This window comes from Delphinus delphis, chromosome 4 (assembly GCF_949987515.2).
Source record: "Delphinus delphis chromosome 4, mDelDel1.2, whole genome shotgun sequence".
Classification (NCBI taxonomy): Eukaryota; Metazoa; Chordata; class Mammalia; order Artiodactyla; family Delphinidae; genus Delphinus; species Delphinus delphis.
Genome location: NC_082686.1, coordinates 34,663,554 through 34,688,509, shown reverse-complemented (window position 1 = coordinate 34,688,509; position 24,956 = coordinate 34,663,554). Strand labels below are relative to the sequence as shown.

General features: G+C 35.3%; 1 protein-coding gene across 1 annotated transcript in view; it reads left to right on the top strand.

The window, feature by feature from the left end:
* GBE1 (1,4-alpha-glucan branching enzyme 1) overlaps nucleotides 1–24,956 on the top strand; it is a 292,212-nt gene that overhangs the window by 88,874 nt on the left and 178,382 nt on the right. The window contains exon 3 of the mRNA XM_060010479.1: nucleotides 15,647–15,762. Within this exon, the coding sequence (XP_059866462.1) occupies nucleotides 15,647–15,762 (116 nt within the window). The remainder of the gene's footprint in view (nucleotides 1–15,646; nucleotides 15,763–24,956) is intronic.

Here is a 24,956-nt window from a genome sequence, read left to right as displayed (position 1 = left end):
GGTGCCTGTTTTCTGGTAGATGAGGCTGGATCTTGTCTTTCTGGTGGGCAGGACCAGTCTGGTGGTGTGTTTTGGGTTGTCTGTGAACTGATTATGGTTTTAGGCAGCCTCTCTGCTAATGGGTAGGGTTGTGTTCCTGTCTTGCTAGTTGTTTGGTTTTTGGTTTCTAGCTCTGTAGCTTGCTGGTCATTGAGTGGAAGTGGTTCTTAGTGTTGAGGTGGAGTTCTCTGGGAGAGGGTTCGCTGTTTGAAATTTTGTGGGGACAGGAGGTTTCTGCTGGTCTGATGTCCTAAACTCAGCTCTTCCACCTCAGATGCTCAGGCCTGACACCTGGCCAGAGCACCAAGACCCTGCCAGCCACACTGCTTTTGGAAAGTCTGAGGTCTTCTGCCAGCATTCAGTAGGTGTTCTGTAGGAGTTGTTCCACATGTAGATGTATTTTTGTTGTATTTGTGGGGAGGAAGGTAATCTCCATGTCTTACTCCCCCACCATCTTGAAGGTCCTCTCTAAATTGTAGAATTTTTGAATCTAAGTGCAGTTGTTAAGAAAAACATGATTATTCTTTTGAATTTAGATAAATGGCTATTATATTAGAAGCCAGAAAGCCTGATAATAATAAATGATTTAAATGTTCTTTATTTTAATGTGGCATTTCCTTAATGGCAGTTATGTTTATTCTTGAACATGTTAAACCTCCATATAACTTGTCCGTATTTTTCTGAAATTGGGTCTCAGATTTCTGAAATGGGAGTGGGGAAAGATGTGAAAATTGATGCCCTCAAGCATTTTAAAATCCAAATTGAAACTTGTACTACTGAGAGAAGTTTAACCTGAGAGTTTATGCCTATATCAGTATGACATAGAGTAGCAATTGAAGTTTTCTTACACCCCACAGAGCTAATAAATAGATTGGTTCATTTCAAAGTGATTCAATTTTCTTGTATTTTGGGTTTCAGAAAAGAAGGAGCACAGCCTTAATGAATTATTTCTTATGTGTGTTATAAATGTAGAAATAACATGTAGAGGTCTTTTTTAGATACTACATGTGTTTATATGTGGATAATTAGGTATTTTGTGAATCTTTAGGTTAATAGCATACGGAGCATTTTAGTGGATCACTGTTTTTGAGTGGTGATATTTAATTATATATATATTAGATTAATTACATATAATTTATATATTATATATAATATATATGCATACTTTTTCTTTCGCTGAACCATGTGGCTTGCAGGATCTTAGTTCCCCAACTGGGATTGAACCCAGGCCCCAGCTGTAAAAGTGCCAAGTACTTGCCACCGGACCACCAGGGAACTCCAACACTTTTTAAAACTTATAATTTTGTAACCTTTTTTACTTTATATATAATATATAATTAATCTAACATATAATTAAGTGTCACCACTCAAAAAAAGTGACCTTTTGAAATGTATTTATATATTATACAAACTATATATAATACTTCTGGAATTTAGCACATAAAGGAAAATAATCAAGATCTACCTTAAATAGAAGTAAATACATTTTTTTCTTTTAATTACTATAGTTTTTCTTTTAAGCTATTTAGTTAGTGACCCATATTAATTGGGAAGAATAATAAAAAGGAATTACCTAGGTTTTTTTGTGTGCTTTTTAATGGTTTATATTATTTGCTAAATGTAGAGTTAATTTTTTATAATCTTAGTGTATAATGAAGTCTTATTGGAGAATACTATTTATGTTCCCTTGCAAAACTAAAAAGGAATGAGTTTTTTTGGTTAATTTTGTTCTTTGCTAAATTTCCAGTTTCCAAATTGTCTTGTGATCTTGATTTGGCATAAAAAGTTATAAGTTTATTCTTCCAGTAAAAACTTGCTGAGTACTTCTATGGGAGTAATGTACTGGCTGTTGGCATACAAAGATGAGGAATACTTGGTTGATCTATACCTTCAGCTAGCTTATAGTCAAAAACAAGGAAATCCGTATTGACACATATAATAAATGGTAACAGGTTTATAGTAATAGATGCAGGTAATAATAGATACAGGTTTAGACTATTTGTGGGAAGTTCAGAGGGGTAGTGCTCACTCTTACTTGGTGCACAAGTCAGCTATAGCAACAGTAGTGCTGTGTAACACACTATCCCCAACTCAGTGTGTTACAAAAGTAAGCATTTATTTCTCAGTCATATATATATGAATCTGCTCAGGTGGCTCTGTTTTTTAGAGGTCTTGATATGCTTAGGAAGGGTGAAGGGTAGCAAGCAAGATTTTTTTTTTGTTGGGGGGGGAATGAGACTACTGATGAGGGACAGGGGAATTGTTGCAAAGCATTAGCAAAATTTATTGTGTAAAAGGTACAAAGATTGCTGTAGCAGCATTTCCCTATTCTCGACTCCATGATACCAGTTATTCCAGACTGAATGTGACGTCTAGATCCATGATGCTTTCTGACATGTCTGTGGCTCATTGATATCTATTCTAGATCCCTTGCTCTAAGCTCTCCAGCTCTCCAACCTCTCTCTTCCTGAAAGTTCCATCTCCTTTGAACATTAGCGCTTCTACCACACTCGCCCTGTAAATCTGCAGTGTTGCTCGCATCAAATTGTTTAATTTCTCTGCTCATGCACAGCTTCTGGCCACCATGAGGAAAATCACACAGCCATATGAACTGCTGCTTCTGTGGGTTCATGGCCATTAACACTTTACAGAAATCACTTGCACATCCCTAGTCATCTCTTTCTTACATCTTCCACAGTAGCTACTTCAGTTTCACCACTCCCTGCATAATCCCTTATTTCACTGTCTCTTCATTTTCCATTAGTATAATACTTGCTCTTACTTTTCAGAGAAAATAGAAGACAGCAGAAAGGAATATTTCAACTTCCAAACCATTTCCCTAAAAAGATCTCTGTATCTATATTTATCCTTGCCACATGCTTTCAAAAGTTAGTAGAAGAAATTGATGTCACGAATATATGCATTGAATCATTTTCTCTTCTCTTCCTTAACATGGTAAATCTGTCTATTTACCTCTTCTTTCTCCTGTCAGGCTCTCCCTTTGCTGCTTGCTTTTTCTCTGTATATAAAGTTGCTCCCTCCTTTCCTTCCTTAAATAAATTGGAAAACTAAAGAAGATCCCTCCCTTAATTTGCTGTCAGATTTCTAGAATGATATTGTAGATTATTGTTTACTAAACCTGTGTGTGCATAGCACAAAATTAGGAAGCTTTATAAAAGTACAGATCTACTCCTGGATCTGATTCAAGGACCTGGGGTGGAGTCTATTGACTTCTAACTTTTAAAAGCAGCCATGTTGGGGAACTACCGTCGTAAATGAATATGTACTGACAGGAGTAATGCTGATCATATAGTATGTAGAAAAGGATACAAAACTGTAAGTTTAAAAATTTATATATGTATATACATACTTTTGTATATAATGTACATTATGGAAATGCACATGTCTGTGCATATAAATACGTATATAGTAAAAAAAATGAGAAATTTTAAAGTAAGGTGTTAGTGTAGAGGAGGTTCGGTTTATGAGTGCTTCAGTGTCTTTTTTATTCATGTTTTTTGGTTTTCATTCTTCAGAGAGTACAATTTTCTTTTGTGGTAAGAAAAAAATATGGCAGAGAAGTAATAGAAATAATAATAATAGAAATAATAGTACACTCAGTCACATGTGTTTTCCCATTAAATATCCCAGCCTCTCAATTTAGGTATCTTTTCCTTACTTGACTTTTCTGCAGTAGTAGATGGTGTTGACCGTTTACAGTTCCTGTAAATTCTCTTTTCTCCTAGTTCTGTATTCCCTATCCTTTTTCAGTAACCACCCAAGTAACCACTGTCTGTCACCCTTAATAACTAAAACACTGCTTCTTATCAATTTTAACTCTGAAATAGCTTTCAAGTGCATTCCCTTTTTTTCCTCCCCATCTTCACTGAGTGGTTTAAGAGAACCAACTGAGATGGGTATAACTGACACCGAAGGTGGAGTGACCAAGAGTTTCAAGTGTCACTGAAAGCTCATATAAATTGAAGTCTGAAAAGAACAATTGGGATTGGAAAGTTGGAGGTCACTGGTGACCTTTGCCAGAGTATTTCAGAAATATTTTAGGGAATGAAGAGATATAAGGAAGTGGAGATAGGAGTCAAGAAATTGGGCTGTCAGTGGCAGGAGAACCAAAGGATGACTTGGACCAAAGGAGAGGTTTTCTTCATTGTCATTGATGTTACTTCAGAATTAGCAGATACATCACTCCATCATATTTGGATGCTGAGATTAAAGAGCCTGAAGAGAGAGAATGTTTGAAAACCTCAGAGTGTGAGAAAATATTTGAAAACAGACAAAAGAAAGAACAAAAATCAAGAAATTAGCTTTGAACAAGAAAAAAACAAAACACCTTTTCCTCACAGGACGGTCCATAACTACTGCTGCTGCCATCAGTGTCACCAAATCATCCTATTTTTTGTTATTTTAATGACTTTCATTAGTTCTTCTATCATAATAAAACCCTCCCTTATGTCATTAGTCTTGAGACAGCCTCTGCTCAAACCTTTTTTTTTTTTTCCTTCGTAAGGGAGTGGATTGTATGATAGTTTTAGATTTCTGTTCCTTATGGGTCTCTTTCAGAGTCCAAGGTAAATTCTAACATTAGCAGCAGCAGTTCGGTTGGTAATCACTCACAAAACTACTAAAAATCTGGGCTCCAGAAGGAGAAGATATACATTTTTCTTTGCTTAAAAGCCTATTTTCCCCCCGCCCCAGCTTCTAATATGGTCAAGTTCTACTTTTTCAAAGCCTTGAAACAATTAATTATTTTCTCTTCAAAGTCTTCAACTATCCACCTAGACTCTTTAGTCTACTTATTGACCGAGCTATCTTTCAGTATTAAATTTTTATATGTGTCTCCCTTTGTGGTCTTTCCCTTTACAATATCTCTGATAGAACCTGATTTTAGTCTAGCGCAAAAGCTCAATAGAAATGAACAGATAACGACTACCTGACCTTTAAAATACTTTTATTTTTTAACAGCTTTATTGACATACAATTCACATACCATACAACTAACCTATTTAAAGTGTACAATTTCATGGTTTTTAGTATATTAAAACAGAGTTCTACAACCATAACCACAATGAATTTCAGAATATTTTCATTATCTCAAAGGAACCCTGTACCCTTTAGCTATCATCTCACAATCTTCCCATCCCTCCCCTAGGCTTAGGAAACCACTTACTGTGTCTCTAGAAATTTTCTTATCCTGGATTTTTGAATCAGATAATATGTGGTGAAAAAAAAGCGAAAAAAAAAAGTGAAAAAAAAAAAGCGAGTTTTCACGTAGCATAATGTTTTCAAGCTTCCATCTTATAGTATGTATCAGTACTTCATTCATTGTTATAGCCAAATAATATTGCATTGTACAGATATGCATCATTTTGTATATTCATTTGTTAGTTGATGGGTATTTGTGTGGTTTTCACCTTTTGACTATCTAAGTAATGCTGCTATGAACATTCATATACAAGTTTTTGTGTGGACATATGTTTTCATTGCTTTAGGGTTTATAACTAGGAGTGGGATTGCTGGGTCAAAATGGTAACTCTGGCATTTTGGAGAACACCCAGACTGTTTTCCAAGGTGTCAGCACTGTTTTACATTGAGTTGTATAGTTTTAGCTCTTACATTTAAGTACTTGATCCATTTGAGTTAGTTTTGTATATGGTTTAAGATAGGAGTCCAGATATATCTTTTTGTGTGTGGAGATCTAGTTGTCCTAGCATTATTTGTTGAAAAGACTATTTTTCCCCCATTGAGTGGTCTTGGTCACCCTTGTTGAAAATCAATTGACCATTGACACATTGGTTTACTTCTGTTACATTGCTAGCCATGTTAGAAAATATTATTTTACTTTCATTGAAATATTTTCATAAGTGGCTATAGGGTTAGCAGGGAAATCTATATAATTGCTTTCCTGATTACTATAGGCCCCTCCCATGCCCTCACAGCAGGGACTGGTTCAAGTGGAACATCTTAAGATGAAAGATTGTGTTTTAGGGTGTAGAGAAGAGTCCTAAAGTCAAATCAAATTTATGACTTCAGGGGAGTCATAAATAGATTAAATTGCAGTTGGTAGTGATATAATGGATGAACTGGAGTACGTGCTGTAAGAGTCCTCCAACTAAGCTCCAGATGTTTGCTGACATGGAGGGATACAGTTCAATGTACTAGCCAGTTAAAACATAATTGAGAACCCTTCTTGGCACATGGGATGCCTTCCTCTGATGATTGACCATATTGCATTAGTACCTCTCTCCCATTCTTTCCCCTTCCTATTTTGTCCTGTTCTGCATTCTTTCTAAGCAAATAATGTACCTCTTCTTGGCTTTAACCATTAGTTTCTCTCTGCTTTACTTTCACTGAAAGATTATAAAATAAAAGGAGTCAAATCCAGACCAAAAACAAACCAGATAAAATGGCACAGAGATCAGTAATATAAGTCACAGCAGCGATAAATGCTTTTATCCTTAAGTCCCAAATAACATTTACTTTTGGTCAAGTGTAGATGGCAAGAATTGTTAGAAATTGAGTAAATTTTTAGAACCAATCGTCATGATATAATTTAGCATATTCTTAACTTGTCGTGGATGAAGTAAACTAAAATTAAATGGAGAATTAAAAAAAAAGAAATGACACATTTTAAGGATCTATGGAAGATCTGCAAAGATAGATCATACACTGGAGCACTTTTTAGAACTGAGTTCTGAGTGGTAGGCTCTGAGAGGGAGAGAAAGAGGTGAGGATGGGGGTTTAGGTAGGTAGGGGCACTTCAAGCAAAGCAGCTTTGCTTTTTTACATGTTTTGTATAGTTTCTATGCTGGAGTCCTTCATAAAATCTATTTTGAGATAATTGAATGGTTTATACTGCTAAAAATAAATAGATTGGTAAATAAATAACTGGATTGGTTACCACTGTATTAGACCATAAAGGACACCACATTATTATATTCAGTTCAATAAAACTAGAACTAAACGAAAAAGTTTAAAATAAAATACCCACTACTCAATTTCTCCCAAATAAAAATAGGATTAAAGAAAATATAAGAAGTTATAGTTATAACCTGCTTTGAAAAGAAATGAAAACACTGTGTATCAAAGCTATCTCTTCCAGCTAGGACAATAAAGAGAGGCAACTTTTCTCATGCTGGTTCTGAATCTGATCCACAGAACACAGAAAATTATTTGAATGCCTATTTTCTAAATTCTTCCAAGTGTAGTACATACAGGTACTATTCTAAGATGCATTGAAGAGAAGTTAATTTATTGCATACAATGGATCCGTAGGGCATTCGAACTTAATTCTCTTAGCGAACCCTGGTTGAACAAGGCAGGCATGCCTTGTTATTAAAATGATAATCTCTGGGCTTCCCTGGTGGTGCAGTGGTTGAGAGTCCTCCTGCCGATGCAGGGGACGCGGGTTCGTGCCCCGGTCTGGGAAGATCCCACATGCCACGGAGCGGATAGGCCCGTGAGCCATGGCCGCTGAGCCTGCGCATCCGGAGCCTGTGCTCCGCAACGGGAGAGGCCACAACAGTGAGAGGCCCGCCTACCCGCCTACCGGATAATCTCTGGTGTTGATGAGGATATGGATAGTTGACAATTCTCATATGCTGCTGGTGGGAGTATGAACTGCAACTGCTTATCCAGAAAGCAGTTTGTTAATCTGTTTAAAACCGTAAATAAATTAAAATCTTACACTCTTTGGCTGATAAGATCACTTTTTACAACTGATAGCAAGGAAAGAGATTTGGACAAGTATTTGTTCACAGAGACCTCATAACATAGTTTTTACAATTTTGTTATGGAAATTTCCTATTATACAGAAAAGTAGAGATGAGCTTTGTCTTAGTCTGTTCAGGGTGCTATAACAAAAAACTACAGCCTGGGTGGCTTATAAACAAAAGAAATTGATTTCTCACAGTTCTGGAGGCTGGGAAGTCCAAGATCAAAGTGCCAGCGGATTCAGTATCGGATGAGAGCTCTCCTCCTCATTCATAGACTGCAGTCCTTTCTTTGTGAAATCCTCACCTGGTGGAATGCAGGAGTGATCTCTCTGGGATTTCTTTTATAAAGACACTAACCCCATTCATGAGGATTCTACCCTCATAACCTAACTACCTCCCAAAATCCCCATCTGCAAATTCCATCACACAGGTTCAGTTTATTTCCATTTTAAGAGACTTTTTTTTTCTTATTTTCCCCTCTTTTTGACTTATTAAATTTTCTAATTTTATAAATTGTTTACCTGGTCTTATAGTCAAAATAAAGCAAGGTACAATCCTACAAAACTAATCTGTGTTTTCCCTCTTCATATACATAATCATTTCTCTTCACTTTTTGGGTTCTATTTTCATGCTTTTTGAAATCATAGGTGACTACATACAGTCATCCTTCAGTCTTTGGTGGATTGGTTCTGGGACCTCCCACACCTGCAAATACCAAAATCTGAGGATGCTCAAATCCCTTATATAAAATGATGTAGTATTGCGTTTAACTTATGCACATCCTCCTGTATTCTTTAAATCATCTCTAGATTACTTATAATACTTAATACCACATAAATGCTATGTAAATAGTTATAAATACAAAGTAAATGCTATGTAAATATTTGGCAGTACATAGTAAAGTCAAGTTTTGCTTTTTGGAACTTTCTGGAATTTTTCCCCTAATATTTTTGATTCACGTTTGGTTGAATCTGTGGATATGGAACTCTCTGATATGGAGGGCCAACTGTATATTCATTTACTACCCCCTTTCCTTCATAAAAGTATCATAATATAGATACTATTCCTATAATAAAGACACATAGTTAATTCTATTTAAAGTCACTTTTGGCACACTTTTTTTTTTTGGTCACGGAGAACGTTTCTTCTACGCATGCCTTTAAGAACAGTTTAGTGAGTGAAACTGTAGGTTATTTAATTTGTTCCCTAATTTCCAGAAAGCTGCATATCATAGGACTGAGCATATTGTTCTTTAAAACGATATTAGCATCCCATTGGTTCTGAAGTTAGTGGCATTCTGACATACTCTAGATTTTGTTCTTGAAAACCACAGCTCTCCTAAACTAATGTATTTTAAGAGCAGTTTTCCCTAAGAAGTAATGCTGGAGGTCTTAAGTTTATTTCCAGGGTGCTATCTTCTAGCAGAAATTTGATGATTCTTAAGTAACCATCTGAGGAGAAGAATTATCTGGAGGGGAAAAAGAGAAGGTAATCAAAAAGCACAGGGTTATATGTCAGGACTGCTGTTCTCCACCTCCAAAAATTGTGTGGTCCTTCCATAATTCTGGGTAAGGGCAATGCCATAGGAGATTCCTGTTCTGGATCTTATGACTTCTTGGAAACAGACTGGATGCTTCCTTGACATGAGAGAAGTCCCCAAACTTCCATCATGACAAGCCAACTTTGCATTATAAATCTATGTAAACTCTGAATAATATGAAGCTTGAAACAATTAAACAACATTGTTTGATGAGGTAGGGTGTTTACTTGTTTTAAGGAGGTGATATTCCAAATATTTAATAATTTATGATGTAAGGGATATCGACTCAGATAGGAGGTGACTGACATCTGCCATATAGGCCAGTACTGGGCTTGTATTAGATCTGATATTAGATCTGCCACATCCAACAGGGACCTTACTTCACTAGCTCAGTGAAGCCTGCTTATGGCAGGGGTTGACCCAAGTACGGACCACATTGTTCAGCACATTGGCATCTTCATCAAAGGTGTGGTTCTACATAGTAAGTTGGGACCATTTCAACCATGCGTAAGGAATATATATATTAAACTGAGAAACTCTACAGAAATGAGGTGGCTAAGTCCTGATGAAGAGAAATACTTTACTGTGAGTTAAAGAGTTTGGGAATATTTGAAGAAGGCTGACATTTAAGAATTTTATGTGAGGATTATTACATTAGAAAAAGAAAGGTTGCTGGGCTTGAGATAATACAGAGTCTGTGTGCCTGATGGCAGTGACCTTAGTTAACGTTTGATTGCCTGTGCCGAATGTGTGTTTGCAGTTCATGTTAAACTGCGCATAACACATCGTTTCTTTTCCATATCTCTATTTAAATTTGTCTGCTGGTTTTGAGTCTATGGAAAAATAGAATCTTTTGCATTGTAAAATATGATGATGAATTTCAGTCTGTTAGTAATAAAATACTTATTTAAATGTTTGCTTTTAAACTGTGTCAGGTTATTCAAACTTGATAATCATCGAAAGTCTTAGAAAATGTTTTAATAAAATAATTTATGCAAGCAGGAAACATGTTCTTAAAACACCAAGACTAGAATAATAAGCACACATTGCTTTAGGGGTACCTCATCCTTGAGCCTAGCAATGTCTAGGTTATGGCAGGAAATGACACACAGAAAAGAAGATGAGTTAAAATGTTAACACTTAAAAATTTTAATGTTACTTTTCTAGGTAGAAGCCTTCAAATTTATATTCATTTTCTGATCACAGTGGCCTGTACTTTTTAACCATGCAATCTATTAGTGAGAATATTATAAGAAACATTTTCTGTAGACACTTATAGCAGTATATTGAATATTGGTCTTAATATATGTTTTCTTTTAATGTTCAAATTTTTGTTTCCTCACACTGACACATTCAGATTCCTTAATATATCAGGTCTGTTCTGTAATCTTCATCTCACTGGTCATCCTTCTGAGCTTTACAAGCCTAGTGAATCCCAAATTCTAAATCCTAAATTTCATGTGAGTAAGATTTACCTTGAGGGATTATTAGTGATAATTTCTATTTCAGAATTTCCTTGAGCTACTGACTTGGAACATTATTTGGTAATCTATAAATCTAATCTAATCTAGAACATCACTCACAAAGCTATGAGCAGAGAACACCTGAAGTCAGCCGTCGAGCCAGGAAGTTGATTCTCAACGTGGTCCCTTAGCGAGCAGCAACATCACGTAGGGACTCGTTAGACGTTAGACAACATTATTAGACCATAATTCAGATATATTGAATCAAAAAACTCTGAGGGTGGAGCCCAACAGTCTGTTTTAATGAGCCCAATCTGCTTTAACAAGTGATTCTGATGTGAACTAAAGCTTGAGAATCACTGAACTACAGAACTCCCAATATGTAGTTCTGTGTGTGATAGAGAAACAAATAATTGTCACAGGTGATGATAGGATATTTTTGGTGCTGTCCTGAGGCCTACATAGAGATACAAACTATTTGCATTAAGTGTTTAATTAAAATTAGTTCTATCTTGTAGATTCAGGATATAAAGTCATGGAGGATTAAAATGAAAAATGAGTAATCTGGCTCTAAAAGTATGCACTTTAGATATATCTAATATGCCTTAGAACCATTTATCATTATTAATATTACTTTACTTTCAGTTATTTTCAGGAATAAAGTCTCATGACACTTAAGACTTAAATTCCCGGGCTTCCCTAGTGGCACAGTGGTTGAGAGTCCGCCTGCCGATGCAGGGGACACGGGTTTGTGCCCCGGTCCGGGAAGATCCCACATGCCACAGAGCGGCTGGGCCCGTGAGCCAGGGCCGCTGAGCCTGCGCATCCGGAGCCTGTGCTCCGCAACGGGAGAGGCCACAACAGTGAGAGGCCCGCGTACTGCAAAAAAAAAAAAAAAAAAAATCTCCCAAAATGTATCTTTCATCTCTTATTATTTTGCCTTCTGTGTTTTTCTAAAAAAAATTCCATTTAAAAACAAAACATTCACTTTTGTTTAATATTTTTACACCAATCATTGAATGTTTAATTTTTATTTACTTATTTTTAATTGGGTACTTCCACAATTAGTTCCCACAGTCATACCTAAATATACCTTAATGGTAGTTCCTTCTTTCTTAACCAAGGACTTAAGTTTATGAGAACAGATCCAAATCCAATGACTTTTCTGACTATTCTGTACCTGGACCTTAGATATCTGTATCGTGTAGAATAAAGCTCATCTTATTAGCTATTTTTAGAAAACAATTTTAGGGATAAACTGGTTTTATTAGAATAAAATCTTTCATATGCCTGCAGTACAGTAGAGGTGGTTAGTTTGGTTGGTGCCCATCTTTCAAATGGAAAGAAGCAATAGTATTTAATAAAGGAGGAAGAGTAAGGAAAATTTAGGGCTGAACACTGATTGGAGAAGGAATCAAGGAGCTAAAAGACTAGTGGGTGTGGCTGAAGAGGGATTTATGTGGGAGACAGCTGTCCAATGCAAAAATCTCAAGTTGTTTGATGTATGTACGCCCCTTGCAAACCTTCCCCCCTCTCTCCCTTTGAAACCTTTAGTATATTCTACATTGCTTATGATGGTTGGTAGATGGATTTTCTTTGGGAGCATATGTGAAGATGTTCCAAATTTTTCTTTGAAGATTGGAGTTCAGCAAGAAAAATGTACGTGTAGTAGAAGTTAACACCAGGATTTCCATGAAGAGGAGGTGTGGTAATGAAATGAAACTCTTGAAAATGATAGAAAAAACATTTTTTACAGTGTAGGATTAGAAATAATCAGCATTTGTGTTAGTGTCTCTAAGACACTATGAAAGGAGAAATGTGATTCAGTAAAAATATTTTTTCTTTATACAAATATTATAACATTACCTGTTTAAACAGATCTTAAAACTCAAGTGACTGCAAGCTGAAGAACTATTTCAACTGATATTCAAAAACTAATATTCAAAACCACATTTATTTTTACATTATTGAAAACAGCTTTTAAGTAAATCTGCATAAGAAAATTTCCCATATAATTGAAGTTTCACTTTCAAAGTAACAGTCTTATTTATAGTTGAATGTTTAGAGGATCCTATATTATATATTTTACTCTTCGTTTTGGTGTACTGTTACTCAGTTTAACCTTTTCTGGATGAAATCTGAATGTCATTCTGAACCCTAATTTTCAGTTTGGCATAGAGCAGGGCCTACATTAACCACTCAGTACATATTTAATGAATGAATGAATGAATGAACTAATGAACTGTACCCTTTATTTTCAAATCTAACCAGGAAAAGATCTGCTGCTGGTCTTAATTTTATTGTCTTAAATGATTAGCTTAAAAAGAAATTCAGTAAATGTATAAAGTGTTACACTACCTAGATCCTCATATTTCAAGCTGTTTTCCTTCTCTCTAATTATGCCCTAAATTCTTTGCTTTGGTAAAGGAATGTCACATCATAAACAGGTGAGATGTATTTGATGTTTTAGGGGCAGGAGAATGTAGTAACACAGAGCTTGTTGAGCTGTTCCTGAAGATAAAACCGCCTTTAGATATTTTCAGATTGTCTTCTGATGGGGAGTAGAAAAATGTTTAGAAGGACCTTTATTTACATGTTGTTTCTTACCCCCACTCTACCCATGACATTCAGACTGGCTGAGAGTGAAAAACCTTAAGGCTAATGTGGTGAAAGTATTGGCATCTAAAAGAAGAAATCATAGCATAAAACAAGCTTCTTGGTGTTTTTATTATCTCCTTAATTGAGAATCTAATTTCATAGCACTATAGTGCATAGCATCACAGGGGCTTAAGTTTTTTTTAAACAGTGAAATATTTTAGGCATAAACAAATAGGGGAAAAGGTAATAAGCATCTCTGTGTACACCACCTACCTTAAAAAATAAAACATTACAGATATTATTAAAACTTCCTGTGTTCCCTTTCCTCTACCCAGTGGAAATCACAATAGAATTTGATGTTTGTCATTCTTATTTTTCTTTTGATATTTTTACTACATATGTATGTATCAATGTTATATAATACTGTTTTGCATATTTTTTGAACTTTACATTAATGGTATTTCTATACACCTTTAAAATGAACTTCAATGTTTTACCTATTCCTATATATTGAATATTTAATCCAATCAGTTTATAGTGTTATATAACATCCTGTTTAATTATACCATGATATATTTACCCATTTTGTGGCTGATTTAACTTTCAGTGGCTTCCATTTTTTGCTATTGCAAGCAATTCTTCAGTGAACATCTTTGAATATTTTCTTGTGACCATTTGTGAGAATTTCCCTAGGGTATTACCTAGGAGTAGGATTGTTAGACCCCAGAGTTAACATAGCTTCAACTTTGCTATGTAATGCCAAATTGTTTTACCAGTTTGTACCCTCAGCTGCAGTGTTATTTTGTATCCTTGCTGACTACTTGATATTTTCAAACTTTTAGTTTTTGCTAATCCAGTGGATGAGAAATGACATCTCACTGTTGTTTTAATCTGTTTCCTTAATTATGAGTGAGCTTGAGCATCATTATGTATGTTTATTGACCATTCATATGTCCTCCCCTGAATATCTTTGTTGATTTTTCTATTGGTCTGTATTTTTTTTCTCATTGATTTATAGATATTGATATATTTTGGATGCTCTTTCTTGGTATGTTCATTACAAATGTATTCTCCCAGTTGGTAGCTTGTCTTGTCATTCTGTCTATCTATCTATCTATGTATGAAGGAAGATAAGTCTATAATTTTTGTAGTCAAATTTATCAGGCTTTTCCTTAAGGTTTTGTATGTACGTGTATGTGTGTGTACATGTATGTATTTTGTCTAAAAAACACTTTTAAACCCAAGATTATAAACATCTTTTCCTGTATTTTCTTCTAAGCATTTTATCATTTTGTCTATCATATTTAAACATTAATCTATGTTCAAATGATTCTTCAGTAACATTATTGGTAGAGATCCATTTCATTTTTTTTTCATAAGGATCACCAATTGTCCCAGCACCACTTATTATACAGTGTGTCCTTTACTCACTGATTTTTGTTTGTTTGTTTTGTTTTTGTTTTTGTTTTTTGCGGTACACGGGCCTCTCACTGTTGTGGCCTCTCCCATTGCGGAGCACAGGCTCTGGACGCGCAGGCTCAGCAGCCATGGCTCACGGGCCCAGTTGCTCCACAGCATATGGGATCTTCCCGGACCGGGGCACGAACCCGTGTCCCCTGCATCGGCAGGAGGACTCTCAACCACTGTGCCACCAGGGAAGCCCTACTCACTGATTTTTAATGCCACCTCTATTACATGTTAAATTTCTATGTGTCCATTTTGGCTTTTCTTCAGCATCTGTAGTCCACCTCTCCTTTGCCTCTTGTAGTTTATAACCTTCTACCTTTCTTGCTTGAGGCGTTTCTTTAGATTTTAACTCAGTTCTATCACATACTTGTGGATTTGGGTAATATGATTTTAATAATTTTTCACCATTTTTTTTCTACCATAACATGTATTTTATCTAGTTGCCTAGAATGCATTTCTATTTTTTTCATACTATCTCCCTTTGTTGATGGTGTTTCTTAAAAAAGGACCCATCATTCTATTTATTGATAGAAGTAATAGAGTTGAAAGTACAATGGAAAATGTGTTTGTAATCTTTAATCTTTAAAGTTTGAAAAAGGCAAACTTTCAAATATGCTTTTAAAAAATAAGTTAAGCATAACCTGCTTTTTCTAAATGACTAGTAGAGTATTTTGTTTAGTACCTTAGAAAACAATGTTTTTTAGGCAATTTGATTCTGTATAAGTAGGCAGTATATTATACTTTGATTGAAATTTATTGAGTATTAGTCCTATAATGCTATTGTTAATTGATCATCTTTATTTTTTCAGATGATTGGAATCCATTTGCATACCCATATAAAAAACTGGATTTTGGAAAATGGGAGCTGTATATCCCACCAAAGCAGAATAGATCGGTCCTAGTACCTCATGGATCCAAATTAAAGGTACTTTCCTCCCTCCTGTTTTCATTTGAACTTACTATTTTCTTTTTGCCCTGTTTGAAAGGTTTGATTTAAACTATTAAAATGTAAAGTGATGCATGATAATTATGGGAGAAACAGTGTAAATTTTTAAACAGAGGAAAATTTAAGAGAAGTCATCACAAATTGAAATGTGTTAGACTGGAATTGTTTGGTTGGTAAGGTACTGAACTTACTAGTTGTATTATTATCAACTTTGGAAACCTTATAGAAGGATCACTGAATAACTGCAAAAGTTTAGTCTGGAAAACAGAAAGTTTGATTAAAAAAAAAAAAAAAAAGAAACCTGTCTTCAAGTCAGCCGGGCAGAGAATTTTTACCTGTAGAGACAGACTTGATGCAATTGACTTTGTGATGAGCCACATAAATGTGGGAGGCTGTGTTGGAGACGCATGCCTTTTGGGGATACGATTTTCTTGACCTCTTTCTGCTCTTTGATATCAGGGCTGTTGCTTCTCCTGTTCTCCTTGGATTAGCCTAGGGGCCTGCCTGTCCTCTACTTCCCCTCTGCTTTGGCTGACCATGCAGCTCTGCATTTAGGGTGTGCAGAGCCAGCACAGCTGCCCTCTTCTGTCTCCTCAAGGGAGGCTTGAAGGATGGGTCCCAAAGTCTGGATTACCTGTCACAGATTTGATTACATGAGAAGCGATCTAAATCCTTTAACATTTACTTGATTTTAGCCCATGCTCATATAATTATATAATATTTCCATGTCCCTTGTATCTCTTTCCCTTCCTTGAACGTGTGATAGCATTCATAGCATTTTTCATGATAGATTCTGTAACTGAATTATATTTTTATTGGCATTTGTTATTTAACAATATTAACCAGAGCTACTTAAAGTATATTTAAAATAAAAAATGTGTTGTATGTTTGTTTTGCAGTTTTTTACAAATAATGAAATTATAAGTGTACCTGACAATACTGAAATATTGCCACACATAATAGAGTTACCAGAAGAGCATATTGTCTGGAATAAAGAGACATTTTTATATGGGATAGCCGCCAAGGTTCTCCTAAATCTGAAGTGAAAAGGAGAAAAAGTAGCTACAGTATACAATAAGAGGGATTTAAATTTAATATATATAATCCCTTTTCCAAGTCAGTATAAGCTTCACGAGAGCAGGGGCCTTTGCTGTTCTGTTTGCTAATACTGTATGTTTTCAATTCTTAGAAGAGTGCCTGGCACAGAGTAGGCATTCAAAAAATGTTTATTGAATGTTAAAGCCATTTTTAGGCCCAATCTTTGAAGGAGTAAACCATAGAGCTTGATTTTTCTATGGTCTGTAAGTCCTGATTTTAGGAAACTGTGAAGCAAGGCTACTATTATAGTACTGATTTCATTGTTGCTTTAGGTCTTTTGGACATTTGTTTTGTTATATTTTGTTTTTAAGAATTGAAATTTCCAGTTTTTTAAAGTGCTGCAGAAATTTTTTTGTCTTCTTAAATTAGAAAATTTTATGGGCTCCAATTACCTACTCTTTGCATTAAATGGCAGGTGAATTAATTAATTTTTTACAGTTTTTAAAATTGAAGTATAGTTGATTTACAATATTATATTAGTTTCAGGTATACAACATAGTGATTCAGTATTTTTATAGATTATATTCCATTTAAGTTTATTACAAAACAATGGCTATATTTCCTTGTGCTATGCAATATATCCTTGTTGCTTATCTATTTTATAAGTAGTATTTTGTATCTCTTAATCCCATACTTCTATTTTCCCCCTCTCTCCTATCCTCTCCCTACTGGTAACCACTAGTTTGTTCTCTATATCCATCAGTCTCTTTCTGTTTTGTTATATACAGTGAATGAGTTAATTTTCATGTGTTGTTTTTATACATTGGGAAAAAATGATTACTAGGAATGAATGCTTATTAACATATACAGTTAATAATTATAGGCATTTGCCTCTCCCATCCAACTCTAAAACTTTTATATTTTCTCCTATGGTCTGAGTGTTTGTGTCCTCCCCCCAAATCATATGTTGAGATACTAATTCCTGATGTGATGGTACTAGTACATAGGACTTTGAGAGGTGCATAAATCATGAGCGTATAGACCTTCAAATAGGATTAGTGGCCTTAAAAAAGAAACTCCAGAGAGATCCCTAGCCCCTTTCACCACATGAAGATACAACAAGAACTCTGCAACCTGGAGAAGAGCCAACACCAGACCATGCTGGCAGCTGATCTTGAACTTCCAGCTTCCAGAACTGTGAGAAATCAATTTCTGTTGTTTGTAAGCCACTCAGTCCCTGATATTTTGTTATAGCAGCCCAAATGGACTAAGGTGCTTTCAACACTATGCTATGTACTATACTATGCTTTTCTTCATAAACTCATTTGACCTGGATGAAATGAAATAATAAAAAAAAATTTTTTTAAAGCATCTTTTACCTTTTTACTTAAAAAAAATCTATATCTAACAGTAAACATTCAAAAAATATCAATCAACTGTTGTGTAATCTTTCTTCATTATTATTCTCTAAAGATTTCAGTGAGGATAAATTTACTGGAAATTTAGGCCCAAAGTATCACTCATAGTGTTTAGATGTTTCAAATTTTGAGGAAACATTTAGATGCTATTATAATGTCAATATGGTGATATAATTAGTTTTTCACTTATGGGAAATGATTTATCAGATTTTCTTTGGGGGGGGGCTGGGGTTAAATTCTCTATTAAAAATCAACTAACTTAAGGTTTTTGGCCTTTCAATCTGAAATTGTCTCTAGGTAGTCTACCTTGGTAATTAAAAATCTTGTCTTAAATTGAACTTGAAAACTTATTTCATCCCACAAGGGATTGACCTTTATAACTCACTTGTGGATGTTTCTCTTACGAATTATCTGGTAACCATTCTCAAAAAAGAATATTACCTACCATTGAAATAATAGCTTTATTTTCTTTCCAAATACCTGGTCTTTTCAACTGAACACTTTGGAAGAAGATAGCCCATTGCTTATATGGTCACGTAAATGTCTCCTTTCCATGTTTTTAAGTGAGTTTACTAAACAAAATATTTAAAAAGTAAAGTAATAAGGTGAGGACGTCAGTGAAAGACCCCACGTCAGGAAAAGTGAGAGGTCGGGGAAAGTGAACTTGAAAGGTGGGTTGGGGGCAAACTGAAGAATTCCTTTCTTTTCTTCTGATTTCCATTTTCTTCTCTTTTTAAAAAAATCATTCCTATTAATATCCATATGACTAGCAATGGCAATTAAAATTGTCTTCTTTTAAGTGTTTAGGATGTTTATGCACTTTAACTTTTCCTTGCCAAATCAGTAACAAAATGGACTAGGATAAAGGTTTTTTGATACCAGACTTTTAACCTTTTTGAAGGATCATGTATTAATCATCTAGAGCTACAATAACAAAATACTGTACTGTGGGTGGCTTAAACAACAGAAATTTAATTTCTCACAGTTCTGGAGGCTGGAAGTCTGAGATCAGCCAGCATGGTTGAGTTCCAGTGAGTTCTTTTCCTCGCTTACAGATGGCACTCACATGGCACTAATCTTATCAACAGGCCCCATGCTCATGACCTCATTTAAACCTAATTATCTCCCAAATGTCCTGTCTCCAACTACCATCACAGTGGGGTTAGGGCTTCAACATATGAACTTGGTGGGGGGCACAGTTTGGTTCAGAGCAGATCATATTGCTTTCTGAATTATATTTAGATGTTATACAATTGATTGGTAGAAAAGGGTCATGGAACTTAATACCTACATTTGCAGTTTTCTCAGATGAGACACATGAAAGAAATTAGAGATTATTTTACATTCATATTTAATTTAATCCTCACGGTAACACTGTGAGATAAAATACTGTTATTATATATTCATTTCATAGATGAGTAAACTGACATTTAGAGAGGTTAAGTAGACGGTATTGCCTGGACTTGAATTCAGGCTTGTCTAATAGCAAAGTCCATGGTCCTAACCATTGTGCTACACTGCTGGTCAAGCTAAGGGTTCATAGAGAGAAAAAGGAAAAAACATGTGATACGGAGGAAGTAGAACTTGAGCCTTGTCTCAGGTCTAACTAATTATTTTATACCATAATTGCTTTTGCTTTTTTGTGTGGGGACTACTGTCTCCATTTTTCAGTGTGCTGAATATTGAAGTGACCTTCCCTGAGAATAGAAAGGAGATAGAAAGTTTGTGGAAAGAGTTTGCGTTTTAGAGAATAAGAGATCAGATTGATTACATAAAGTGAAACTAGTTATTGAGGGCTAGAATGAGATTGCTAGGCAGAAGGATGCCACTGGGCAGGGATGTGGCATGTTGAAAAATTAGTATCTGCATATTTGCTTAAGAAGGTTAATCTCATAAGCACTTCATCCTATATTTCTGGACTATTTTCTTGTGTCATTTCTTCATCTATTTCCTTCTCTCCACATTTTCTGTTAACTGTTTTAGGATATTCTAGTATTTCGATATTGAATCTCCTAGATTTTCTTATCTTTTTGTCAAGTTCCCCATCATTTTGACTTTCTGTTCCATTTTGAGAAGTTATCTTCCAACTGTATTATTTTAGTAATCACATTAAAAACATTTCTAATAAAATGCCTGTGTTGTCTACCTTTTGTGTAGATTCTGTCATTGTTAAATATTCAAAGATAGTTTTATCTTTTTGAAAGTATTATAGATGTTTTATTTTTTCTCCCAAGTTTTCTTCTTGTTCCCCCACCCCCTCACTGTTTCTTTCAGATTTTCTTTTCCTGTGTGTTTTTGGTTTTTTTTAGTCCCTTGTCTTTTGTGTTGCAGGCTCTCTTGAAATGGCTGGTGATCCATGATAATATCATTTTAGAATGAGTTAGGAAAAGACAATTGAAAATTCTGTTTTTGGTGTGCTTTGTTCCTGGTGATCTTCACTGTTGGGTAGTCAGAAAGTGAGATAGCCTTTATATTGATGGAAGGAAGTGAAAGTTTTTCTCTGAGGTCATTTAGTTTTTGCAGAGGTGAATCTTCCAGTCTCTTACAAGGGATGGGTGTAAAGGGTATGGAGTGGAGGAAGTTTTATGTGGCTACTGGCATCCTTGCATAAGGACAGGGAAAGTACATAAGGGTCCCAACTTTCAGTAAGACTGAATCCCTCTATTTTTAACCATATGATTCACACCTGCCATTTGCTATGCTCATTGTCTCTGAACTTGGAGCCTTCCTAGTTCAGTGTTTTTCAGAGAGTGAACCTCTGATCTCCCATTTGAGGGGTGAGAGGTAGCATTTTGGAGGAATACACGTTTATCTGTATGGGTTAGGGAAAGGCTCTGCTGAAGAGCCTACAGTGCCCTTGTTTAACACTGCATCTTACCTTCTGCCATAGTACTAGAAGCCTCCAGATGCTGAGTTTCCTAGGGCTTCTGTGAAGCAAACTGACCAGCTCTCTTCAGTTTCTTCCTCTGCAATAGCAGATTTTAATTTTTTCCTGTCTACTTACTTCCTTACCACTCCAACTACTTTCTAAGTTCCAAAAACTTGTTGAAATTTCTGTTCTCTTGTTGCCTCCTTTTCTGTCTTTCTCTGTTAATAATTTTTGTATTCCTTTGCTGTTATTTATTTTAACAGAAGTTTGGTAGGTTTGTTATTTTGATTACACTTCTTAAACACCCGTATTTAAAAGAAAGCAGAAAAAAAATACATCTTCCAGATAGAAGAATATTTTATAATTCTGGGGCCTCATTTGAGTATTACATTCTTATCGCATGCCATGATTATAAAATTTTGGTCAGACTGATTATTTCTCGCTTGTGGTGTCTTTACATATTATTATATGTGATAAAGATTTTCTTCTCTATGACCCACAGAAAATCCTTTACTCACTTCACTTGTTACCTGGTTCAACTTAATCAACCTTTAAGACCCTGAAACATCTAATTGTGGGAGAATGTGTAGGTCAAATTAGATGCACTTTCCTTTACCACAGAGCTTATAATTCTGTGTTTGCAAAATACACCATGAATGTTAATGAACCTAAATAACGTACTAAGAAATGGTCTTCCTCTGTAGATGAGAATAAAGACTTTTTAATTGATTCATTTTTCTTTTGTTTTTTTCTGAAGCTCTCTAGAATGTTGGCAGGAAACACAAAATAAATCTGTAAATTTCCAAAGCAGTCTTTTTACCAATATTTAGCATAACTCTGTTTGCCTAGAGGGTGGGTGAGGTAGAAAGTGTGAGTGTTTCCTTCTATTTTGAGAGTGCTCCACATTAATTTATCAGATTTTACTTTTTCTTTCTTAATATCTTAGTTAGCACATATTTAGTTTTATATTTTCTGCACTCGACGTATTGCACTGTTTTCCCTGGATGTATGTGAAGAAATAAAAAATAAAATGCCTGCACTTTGAATTTATTGCCCACTTGGAGAAAGTGGGCAATACTCACCCACTCACCAAACTCACCATAAACAAATGAGTCACTTGAGCATTCTGTGGCTGGTAAGGGAGTAGAGGAAGAAGCTTATTTATTTTTGAGAGGTTTATAACAGGAAAGTAAGAATAAGTAAATAGAATATGTGGTTGTTTCTTTTTTATATTTGTTAGTTCCTTTCATTTTTGGTTAAATATTAATAGGGCTAAGAGGGGACCCAAGAACGAAGATGACAGGGAGAGAGGACAAGGATTAGAGATAGATTCTTAGGAAACCGGAAAGATGGAAAAGAATAAAGGTCACAGGTTGAATAGTTAGTTAGGGAATGATTATGGAAAGAGATGCATTTTAAGCTTCGTCTTGAAGGAGTTAATGGATTAGATTAATGAATAGGTTGTCAGGGGTCTATTAGAGAATAAAAGAAAATAAAGTTAAGCAAGATTATACAGGAATTAGCCAATTCTATATGAGAGACAGTGGTCAGTTTGACTTGTATTGACTTATGAAGATGTCACATGTGTAAGGAGACTAAATGGAATAATGAATCTATTTTAGGAAATTTTACTCTAAAAGCGTGCAGGGTCCTACAATTGCTAAGTTTTGACAGAGATTATTTTTTGCTTTTTCTTAAATCCTACATTTCTTACTTTAAGAAAAACCTCAATAATTAAAAAAAATGAACAATTTATTCTTTAACCTGTGGTGTTTTTTGACCCTTAATGATCTTATTTTTTTTTCCCTCAGAAATGTTCATTCTCTCTCTTCTAGAGCATATAAAAATGCTGAAGTAATCTTATTATCAATGAACAAAAAATAGTCACTGTTAATGGATCCTGAATGTTCTTTCTTTTTCTTTTATGTCATAAAGATTCCTAGAAAGAAGAACTTTACTATCATGTACATCTTCTCTGTCTATACCCTCACTTCCAATTCATTGTTTTCTATCCTCTCCTACTCTGATTTAATAAAAAATAAAGTAAAATGGTCCAAGTAGCTGGTGATGATAATTTAAATTTAAGACCTATGAATGAAGCAATATAAATCTCATTTACCATTATGAATCATTTGAACCACATATTCACATTAGTATTTCATATAAATTTATAGATGATTTCTACTGTGTCATGGCCTGTGATAGGATCTGAATCTTCTGCAGTTCCTGAGTGATCATTTCTAGTTATGTCATGGGTAAAATACATTCTTTTGCTGTGTACCACCTGCCAACTCAAACTTGTCATAAATCATTGCTTTTGCAGCTTACTTGTTAGCACTTTCTTTTCTTAAGGCACATCCTGTAGAAATTCTTTTAGTGATGACTTGAGATCTTATGTATTTGTCTAGGATTTTATATTTCTGGTTTTGTCTTATATCCAGTGTTGCTGATAAAATCCTGATAATTTGATTTTTATTCCTTTGTATGTAATCAGCCCTTTCTCCTGGTAGTCACTTGGATTTCCTCTTTATCCTTCATGTTCTAAAAATTTCACTATTCACTGTCCTAATACAGGATTTCATTCATTACTCTTTTCTTGAAATGGTCTTACCCTCATAAATCATCTTCTCCTTGGTTCTCATTTTCCCCCCATCCATTTTCATATTAGAGCCATAGTCATCATTGTAAAATTTGAAATCTTCTCATGTTATCCTTCTGACTATAAACCTTTGTGATAAACTCTCCCCACACCTGATTTGGTTATAGACAGGGTTTTCAAACTGTGTGATAAGAAGCTGACCAGGTCAGTTTTCAGATTCTCCAGCACTCATCTGAAATAAGGAGATTCCTTTTCTGTTTTATAGTTGGGCTCCCATGTATGTTTATGTCTAAATAATGATTTCTTTGTTTTAAAAGAATTGAAGAACAATGACCTCTAGGCTGAATTCCATACTCCTTAGCTTACTATACAAAGCCCTCCATGCCCTGGCCATTGGGTTCCTCTCCGGCTTTGTCTTTATCCTTGTCTTAGTCTGTTTGGGCTGCTATAATAAAGTATCATAGCCTAGGCACCTTATGAACAACAGAAATGTATTTCTCCCAGTTCTGGAGGCTGGAAGTATGAGGTCAGAGTGCCAGCCTGGTAGAATTCTAGTGAGGGCTCTTTTCTGACTGCCAGCTTCTCATTGGTAATGTCTCTTCACATGGTGGAGAGCAGAGAGAGGAAGCAAACTCTCTAGTGACTTTAATAAGGGCACTAATTCCATTCCTGTGAGCTCCACCCTCTTGATCTCATTCTAATGCTAATTACCTCCCAAAGGCCCTACCTCCTAGTACTATTACACTGGGGGGGGGGGTTTCAACATATAAATTTTGCGGGGGGCACAAACATTCAGTCCATAACAATAAGGTATACTGTCCATACTAAATTACTTGCTGTTGCTTAAATGCTGTTCTGGTCATATCTCAGCAAATGCAAAGACAGCATCCCTTTTATGTGGAATGGCTTTCCCCTATTTTAGTAATCTGACAAACTCCTAGTCTTTGATATAGAGTTTATATGCCATTTATTTTTGGTGAAGTTTTTCATAATCCCGAACGCCACTTTCTACTTACCAAATATCCCTTCTGCCATAAGCCTCTCTAGAGCCTGTTTCCACTATACTCACTGTGATGATATGTACTTTTAGAGTGTGACCTTTTTGAGGACAGGGTCAGTGTCTTGGTCATCTTTGTGTCTCTGGAACCTAGTAATATCTGATTCATAGAAGCTATTCAATAAATGTTTATTGACTGCATGGATGAAAGGGTTAGGAATCATTAGGTAAGTACACTTGCTACAGTTGGAA